Source organism: Fundulus heteroclitus, chromosome 22 (assembly GCF_011125445.2).
Source record: "Fundulus heteroclitus isolate FHET01 chromosome 22, MU-UCD_Fhet_4.1, whole genome shotgun sequence".
NCBI classification, from domain to species: domain Eukaryota; kingdom Metazoa; phylum Chordata; class Actinopteri; order Cyprinodontiformes; family Fundulidae; genus Fundulus; species Fundulus heteroclitus.
In genome coordinates this window covers 8,425,501-8,434,835 of record NC_046382.1, presented here as the reverse complement: position 1 = coordinate 8,434,835, position 9,335 = coordinate 8,425,501, and the positions used below count along the sequence as shown (strand labels likewise).

General features: G+C 42.6%; 1 protein-coding gene across 1 annotated transcript; it reads left to right on the top strand.

The window, feature by feature from the left end:
• Nucleotides 1-3,974: 3,974 nt before the first annotated feature.
• LOC118557201 (E3 ubiquitin/ISG15 ligase TRIM25-like) lies at nt 3,975-5,644 on the top strand. Its single transcript, XM_036126749.1, has one exon. It carries the CDS (start codon nt 3,980-3,982, stop codon nt 5,627-5,629), a length of 1,650 nt encoding a protein of 549 aa, XP_035982642.1. The 5' UTR covers nt 3,975-3,979; the 3' UTR covers nt 5,630-5,644.
• The last annotated feature ends 3,691 nt before the right edge of the window (nt 5,645-9,335 follow it).

Here is a 9,335-nt window from a genome sequence, read left to right as displayed (position 1 = left end):
ATATCACTACATTTTAAAAGTTGAATGGCGTTTCTAGCTCAAAGTAGGCTGAAGCAGTAAGCTGTCAAAAAGCAGCTGAAATGAGCGGAATTTTAGTGAATTACATTCATTTCCTATGGGAGAAAAAAAAGCTGAAAATTTGCAGAAAAAGCTGAATATTTTTAAAAGTTGAAAAGTTAAAAGTACAAAAATATATAGCCATCGATTCCAGAAGAAGCTGAATAGTTTAAAAGTTGAATAGTTGAAATCAGACAAAAACTGTAGGAGGAGAAGCGAATCAAACTTTAAACAGTGAAAACGCGAACGAGGATCTCAATAACTGTGAATGCCTACTGCATTCACAGTAATAATTCAGTGAATAATTACTGCAGATCTGATTAAAAAACAAAACATGGAATGGAGTAAAAAAACATTTGGAATGTGTTTCAATCCATTCACAAGGCAAAGCCCAAGTTAACCAGAACATTATTTTGAGTAAATAAAATTCAAAAGACTGATTTGCTCAGTAAAATCATTTAAACCTTATGGCCGATCTTATTATTGCGATTCTCCCTCCGGGCGGTGGGGGGTCGCAGTAGCGATCTGTCACTAAATCGGTTAAAGTCTAAAGTTATCATAATTGCCTTTAAACCAACATTAATAATCAATATTAATGCAGGAATAATGCTCATAGCTCTTTTGGCCGACGGTGGAGCAGAACAACAAGTTTTATGCTTTAAAACAAGCTCCTTTTGAATGTTCGGAACTGGATGTTAACAGAAGCTGATAGCATTTTGGCTAGCGGACATTCGGCATTAACTTTAAAGACTTTAGCTTTATTTTTAGTCGTAAGTGTGGGCTGGATGAAGTAAACATTAATGTCCTATCAATGTATGAAACCGTTGTGGAGATAACCTTTGTTATAATCATAATAACACACTCAACAATGACATACCGAATGCTAGCAATTAGCTATCCCGTTAGCCCTTTGTTTTAAAGCAACCATTGTCCAAACGATTTACAAATTTTTTTCCAATAAACCTTTTAACTTCTCCCTCAGGTTTCTCTGCCCAAACCTGTCACACTCATGTGAGTTCTGTCCAATTTGGTCATCCGAGGAAGGCAGTAAAAGCAGGAGAGTTGTTGGCTTGTTCTTGGTAGGCTAGTGGCTTAGCAGCAGCAACATGTGGTCGGAATCAGAGCCCTGATCTCTACCCAATCTCTTACCTGGATGCAATCCGATTTAAGCAGGTTCTCCTCAGCATTCAAAGTTGGTCCTTCTGCTTGCTTTTCGAATCTGTCTGGGGTTCGCTTCCCTGTAAAGGTTAACAAACATAAAGATCCCTTTAAGAGCTAGGTTAGCGATAGCATTCGGTTGAATGTAAACAGCAATGATCATAGCTCTCAACTCTCACGCATTGACCGTGTGACACACACATTTCACTAACTTCACACGCTCACACGCAACACGTGGCATTTCACATGCAAACATGGCATTTCTCACGCATAAAAATCACAAAGCCCATCTGGGCTGCGGACCACAAAACTCCGCCTTCTGCTGAGTTGTTTCGGCTTCTTTCACAACTTGTGGCCATGAGTAATTCCTGCTGCAGTTCATGTTAACAGAGCAGCATTAGGTATTAGGCAGCATTAAGGTATTAATACGTCTCTTTCTCTTTTTAACAAAAGTAATACATGTCTACTTCAATGTCTGGTGGGATAAAATGAGATGGAGTTCAGACTCCACCGGCTCTTCGGAATGGCAATGATTATCACAGAGCTGAGTTCTAGAGCCAGTTTAAATGGTTTACATTTAACTGCAAGGTATTCCATGTAAGGTGAGCAGAAGGTTTAGACGACTTTTGCCGAAGTGCACCAGGTGTTGTGGATGTAAATTGCGAGTCCTCCTCCTTTGCTTTTACTTGCAGCCGCCATTCGATCGTTCTTAAACAGCGGGTATTGGTCAAGCGTCACCGCTTCATCGAGAGTTTTATCTGTCAAACCGTCTGATTTGACTCAGAAAATAAACATATAACTTCTGTCAGATTTTGCTGTTTAACCTCTCCGCGCCCCACTAAAAAAACAAAAAACAGCTTTCTTACTAAAGCTGATATCCCCGCGACCCGACCCCGAATGAGTGGAAGAAGATGGACGGATGGATCCCTCCCCTCCCCACCCCAACAAAAAACAACAAAAAAGCAAAAAATAAAATGGGATTTTCACCTTTGCCTCAGCACCTTCTTTAACATGCTGTACAAACTTGATAACCCTCCCTCTTCTTCCTGCTATCCAAAACATCTTGAAGCTGGCTGGAGTCAACATCGTCTGAATGTGAAAGCTGATTGGCTGCATTCTCTCTGCTATGACACATCATTCGTTGATCAGAGCTCAAAACCTGTTTCTATTTTCAAGAAGTGAAACTCACATAATCTCTGTAACCAAGAGGAGAAATGGAGCAGAATCAGCTGGACAGAGAAACCTTCTCCTGCTCGATCTGTCTGGATCTACTGAAGGATCCGGTGACTATTCCCTGTAGACACAGCTACTGGTTGAAGTGTATAATTGCACAACACTGTGCTTGTGGTCCATGTTGTTTCTCATGCCTCTCCACATGTCGTGTGGATTGTTGCTGCTGAAGTGGTCCTCGGAGCACTGCTTGTACCTTTGCTTGGCCTTCTGGATTCCTTTTTTAAGTTCGCTTGTAGCCCTGCTGTAGGCCAGTCTGTCTCCAGATCTGAACGCTGCATCCCAGGCCTTCAGCAGGGACCGCACCGAGCTGTCCACCCATCGTTTCTGGTTAGGAAACACTGTGATTGTCTCTGTGGGTAGGATAGCATCAGTACAGAAGTGGATTTTGGAAAGCACAGATGATGTGTAGCTTTCTAAACTTGCGCCCTCTTTAAATACATCCCAGTCAGTGTTTCCAAAACAGTCCTGTAGAGCTGAGCAGGCCTCTTCTGTCCAAACCTGAACAGTTTTTATCGCTGGTCTGGTTCTGCAGATCAGTGGTTTGTAGACAGGAATCAGCTCTACAGAGATCTGATGAACCAAAGTGTGGGGCTGGGGCAGCTTTGTATGTACCTGGGATGTTATGGAAAACTTGATCTAATGTATTATTGTCTGGTCGGAAACTTAATGAATTTATGGAACTTAGGGAGAAAAGTTTATGAATTAACGTATTAAAAGTCCCCAGCAATGATCAAAGTGGCTTATGGATTACTGTTAATTTGGCTAGTAACAAAGCAGTAAAGTTCTTCAAGAGCTAGGTTAGCAATAGCATTCGGTTGAATGTAAACAGCAATGATTATCACAGAGCTGAGCTCTCTAGCCAGTTTAAATGGTTTACACTTAACTGCAAGGTATTCCAGGTGAGGTGAGCAGAAGGTTCTGAGGACTTTTACAGAAGTGCACCAGGTGATGTTGGTGTAAATTGCCAGTCCTCCTCCTTTGCTTTTACTTGCAGCCGGCATTCGATTAGCCCTAAACAGCGTGTGTTGGTCCAGCGTCACCGCTTCATCGAGAGTTTTGCCTGTCAAACCGTCTGATTTGACTCAGTTAATAAACATATAACCTCTGTCAATTTTTACTATTTAACCCCTCCCCACCCCACCAAAAAAAACAAAAACCAGCCTCCTCACTGAAGCTGATACACCCGTGACCCGCCCCCGGATGAGCTGAAGAAGATGGATGGATGCATGGATCCCTCCCCTCCCTACCCCAACAAAATACAACAAAAAACAACAAAAAAGCAAAAAATAAAATGGGATTTTCACATCTGGCTCAGGATCTTCTTTAACACGCTGTACAGACTTGATAACCCTCCCTCTTCTTCCTGCTATCCAAAACACCTTGAAGCTGGGTGGAGTCAACATCGTCTGAACGTGAAAGCTGATTGGCTGCAGCCTCTCTGCTATGACACATCATTCATTGATCAGAGCTCAAAACCTGTTTCTGTTTTCAAGAAGTGACACTCACATAATCTCTGTAACCGAGAGAAGAAATGGAGCAGAATCAGCTGTACCGAGAAACCTTCTCCTGTTCGATCTGTCTGGATCTACTGAAGGATCCGGTGACTATTCCCTGTGGACACAGCTACTGTATGACGTGTATTAAAACACACTGGGATGGAGAGGATCAGAGAGAAATCCAAAGCTGCCCTGAGTGCAGGGAGACCTTCACACCGAGGCCTGCTCTGAAGAAAAACACCATGTTAGCAGCTTTAGTGGAGCAGCTGAAGAAGACTGGACTACAAGCTGCTCCTGCTCATCACTGCTATGCTGGACCTGAAGATGTGGCCTGTGATGTCTGCGCTGGAAGAAAACTGAAAGCCATCAAGTCCTGTTTAGTCTGTCTGGCCTCTTACTGTGAGAAACACCTTCAGCCTCATTATGATTCAGCTGCATTTAAGAAACACAAGCTGGTGGAGCCCTCCAAGAACCTACAGGAGAATATCTGCTCTCGTCATGATAAGGTGATAAAGATGTTCTGTCGTACTGATCAGAAGTGTATCTGTTATCTCTGCTCTGAAGATGACCATAAAGGCCACGACACAGTGTCAGCTGCAGCAGAAAGGACTGAGAGGCAGAGAGAGCTGGAGGTGAGACGAGAAAACATCCAGCAGAGAATCCAGGACAGAGAGAAAGATGTGAAGCTGCTTCAACAGGAGCTGGAGGCCATTAACCGCTCTGCTGATAAAACAGTGGAGGACAGTGAGAAGATCTTCACTGAGCTGATCCGTCTCATCCAGAAAAGAAGCTCTGAGGTGAAGCAGCAGATCAGATCCCAGCAGGAAAATGAAGGGAGTCAAGTCAAAGAGCTTCAGGAGAAGCTGGAGCAGGAGATCACTGAGCTGAAGAGGAAAGACGCTGAGCTGAAGCAGTTCTCAGACACAGAGAATCACAACCAGTTACTCCTTAACTACCCCTCACTGTCAGCACTCAGTGAGTCTACACACTCATCCAGCATCAAGATCCGTCCTCTGAGCTACTTTGAGGATGTGACATCAGCTGTGTCAGAGCTCAGAGATCTACTACAGGACATCCTGAGAGACGCATGGACAAACATCTCACTGAGACTGACTGAGGTGGATGTTTCACTGTCAGAACCAAAGAGCAGAGCTGGATTCTTGAAATATTCATGTGAAATCACACTGGATCCAGACACATCACACAAGAAACTGTTATTATCAGAGGGGAATAGGAAGGTGACATTGATGAAACGGCGTCAGTCTTTTTCTAGTCACCCAGACAAATTCACTGGTTGGTTTCAGGTTCTGAGTAGAGAGATTCTGACTGGACGTTGTTACTGGGAGGTGGAGTGGAGAGGTGTAGTTTCTGTAGCAGTCACATACAAGAATATCAGCAGAGCAGGAGGAAGGGAGGAATGTTTGTTTGGATATAATGACAAATCTTGGGCATTAGATTGTTACAAAGGAGGTTATAAATTTGGTCACAACAGCATCTGGACCTCAATCCCAGGTCCAGTTTCCTCCAGAGTAGGAGTGTACCTGGATCACAGAGCAGGTATTCTGTCCTTCTACAGCATCTCTGAAACCATGACTCTCCTCCACATAGTCCAGACCACGTTCACTCAGCCGCTACATGCAGGACTTGGGGTTCTACGTTCTGCTGAGTTTTGTAAACCCAAATAGATAGAATCCATGGAAGGTTCAGAGAGTTTCATTCTGATTTTTAACTCTCCAGCAGATTATTTTCTTGATCATTGTTGTTTTATGTCTAAACTGCACAGATGTCAATAGTCAGAGATTGTCATAACTTGTTTTCCTTCATATGTGGTGTTCTGGTTCTGTTGAATTAGTTTATTTCTCAATATTGTTTTGTAAAACAGCTCATTGGCTGAATATATCATTTGAACAGATCTGTTTCTGTTTGTTAACCTGGTTTCATGAATAAAGAGAATTTTAAAATTAGTTTGTGTTTGAAGTAAAAGAAAGACAATTAATAATCTCTGTGTGAGCATCATATAGTCACTGTTCTTATCTGATCCTAATTAAAAACCTGCATCTTGAATTTCAAATAATCAAACTAATGTGATTATCCAATAAAAATGAGCTTAGGAAATGAAAAACACAGTTCTTAAATAATGATTAAAATGTTTTCTGGAAAAGTGCAGTGCTAACGAGACAGTGTCCTCTGTGGAGTGATTCTCTCTGTAGGCAAACTGTAGGCTGTCCAGGCCAGCAGGGATGACAGCCTTGATGTTCTTTAGGAGGATCCTCTCGAAGCACTTCATGATGACGGGGGTCAGAGTGATGGGACGATAGACATTGAGGGAGGTGAACATTGGTTTCTTGGGGACAAGCATGATAATGGAAGATTTCAGAAAGACAGGAACCATGGAGAGCTGCAGGGAGAGGTCCAAGATACACAGGTCCAAAATGTCCGCACATGATTTAGGCGTCCGGGCTGACAGCATGTCTAGAAACTGCGGCTTTGTTGGTGTTTACCTTTTTCAGGGAAGAGGTCGCTTGTTGGACTTGCAAGACGAGAGGCTGATGGTGCTCCTCTGGCTGTAAAAGACGTTCAGGCTCCCTGCTGCTTGGCGAGTCAAAGCGTGCAAAGAAGCTGTTTAAGGTATCAGGGTGAGCGGGTGATTGCTCAGCTGCTGGTCGCCATCTGATTTGACTCAGATAATAAACATATAACCTCTGTCAGATTTGCTGTTTTCCATCCCCACCCCACCCCACCCAAAAAAACAAAAACCAGCCTCCTTACTGAAGCTGATACCCCCGCGACCCGACCCCGGATGAGCGGAAGAAGATGGACGGATGGACCTCTCCCCACGCCATCAAAAAACAAAATAAACAACAAAAAAACAAAAAATAAAATGGGATTATCACCTCTGCCTCAGCATCTTCTTTAACACGCTGTACAAACTTGATAACCCTCCCTCTTCTTCCTGCTATCCAAAACACCTTGAAGCTTGGTGGAGCCAACATCGTCTGAATGTGAAAGCTGATTGGCTGCATTCTCTATGCTATGACACATCATTCGTTGATCAGAGCTCAAAACCTGTTTCTATTTTCAAGAAGTGAAACTCACATAATCTCTGTAACCGAAAGGAGAAATGGAGCAGAATCAGATGGACCGAGAAACCTTCTCCTGCTCGATCTGTCTGGATCTACTGAAGGATCCTGTGACTATTCCCTGTAGACACAGCTACTGTATGAAGTGTATAATTGCACAACACTGTGCTTGTGGTCCGTGTTGTTTCTCATGCCACTCCACATGTCGCGTGGATTGTTGCTGCTGAAGTGGTCCTCGAAGCACTGCTTGTGCCTTTGCTTGGCCTTCTGGATTCCTTTTTTAAGTTTGCTTGTAGCCCTGCTGTAGGTCAGTCTGTCTCCAGGTCTGAACGCTTTATCCCAGGACTTAAGCAGGGACCGCACCAAGCTGTCCACCCATCGTTTCTGGTTAGGAAACACTGTGATTGTCTCTGTGGGTAGGATAGCATCAGTGCAGAAGTGGATATAGAAAAGCACAGATGATGTGTAGCTTTCTAAACCAGCGCCCTCTTTAAATACATCCCAGTCAGTGTTTCCAAAACAGTCCTGTAGAGCTGAGCAGGCCTCTTCTGTCCAAACCTGAACAGTTTTTATCGCTGGTCTGGTTCTGCAGATCAGTGGTTTGCAGACCTCTCAACTTTTATCAAAAGTTAAGAGTGAGATTATGCTAATTTTGGGGGCGGGGCTTGTTTGGTGCAGGGCTAACTGGACCCTGGAAGAGCCGGTGGAGTCTCAACTCCATCTCATTTTTATCCCACCAGACATTGAAGTAGACATGTATTACTTTTGTTAAAAAGAGAAAGAGACGTATTAATACCTTGTTGTTCAGTTAATGGATTAAAACATAAAAAACACACAATTGTTCAAATAATACTGAATAAAATTAAGTAGTTTTAAATTATTCACTGAATTATTACACTGTTACACATTAATCTATGGGTTTATTTATCATTGTAGATCTATAACTTGATTGGTGAATCAGGCTGAGTTTCATCAAGTCTTTATGGTCAACATTTTCCCCTCAGCAGCAACACTAAAGCACACAGAGGTTCCCGCTGCGTCTTTATGCACGATCCAGCTGCTGATGTCTCCCTCTTTTCAGCTCAATGCACTTCTAGACTGTTACAGTTTATAACCAGCCCGTTGCCAAAAAACGCATCCCCTGCTGTTTCATAGAAATATACACTTGTAGTTGATGCATGCGTTCTGAACTACTAGTGTGAATTTCAGGTGTGTGGGACAGTTTTTAGATTAAAAACATAGGGGGATGCGTTTTTTGGCAGCCCCATTGCCAAAAAACGCATCCCCTGCTATCTCAGAGGAGTTGACACTTGTATGACTGTATTCCTGTATATCCATCTGTAATTAAAGGACAAGGGTCAGCAAATGCAAATTCTGCCCTGTAAAACAATGACAGCACAATTGTCGCTCTATGATCTGAAGCCCCATTTGGAGCTTTTAAACAGGCTTTTGAAAAACTTTGATAATTTGCTGCTGTAATATTATAGATTTTTCAGAATAAAAAGCTAGCAGATATGCAGAATCAAAACATAACAGAAATACAATTATAGAGCATTCAGTATTGTAAGAAAGCCCACACTGTTTCTGGATAAATAGATTATTGTATGAGTTAAGTTCTATTCCGTTTTATGCCTCTTTCCTTGTAAGTTTGAAATGTCCCATGCTCCTGAATGCACCATAGCTTTCTGACGCTCACAAATACATCCCACTGGTCTATGAACGCTGTGTCTGCACGTTTGATCTTCCGCTTAAGAAAAAGCTTTTCAGTTTCAAAACTCATGTCGGCTCTCACGGTTTATTGTTGTGTGTGAATGACAAGAGACCACAACAAATAAATCAGCCCTACCTCGGATAAAATCTTTGGATTTAATGTTGTTCATAACACCTGTACTTTTGTAAACGAATCTGCCAAATACACACAGTTTTTTTCACACTAGAAGCACATTTAAATGTTTTTATATAATTAATATAAGAACAAGTCGCTCCGTTGGTCGTATTTTAATTCGTTTTCCATCGATATTCATTTGTACAGAGCGAGGCGCGCTCCCGCGACAGGGGATGCATATCTCGGCAGGCATGCACTTTTGAGCATAACACCGGCTCACTTTCACCACTGGTTAAGACTAAAATTATTCATAACTCTGATTACTCTTCCTGCTGCTCTGTTAACACGAACTGCAGCAGGAATTACTGATGACCACAAGTTGTGAAAGAAGCCGAAACAGCTCAGCAGAAGGCGGAGTTTTTTGGTCCGCAGCCCAGATGGGCTTTGTGATTTTTATGAGTGAGAAATGCCATGTTTGCGTGTGAA

Coding starts and splice junctions, on each gene's coding strand:
- LOC118557201 (XM_036126749.1), top strand. CDS start 3,980: ATGGAGCAGAATCAGCTGTACCGAGAAACCTTCTCCTGTTCGATCTGT.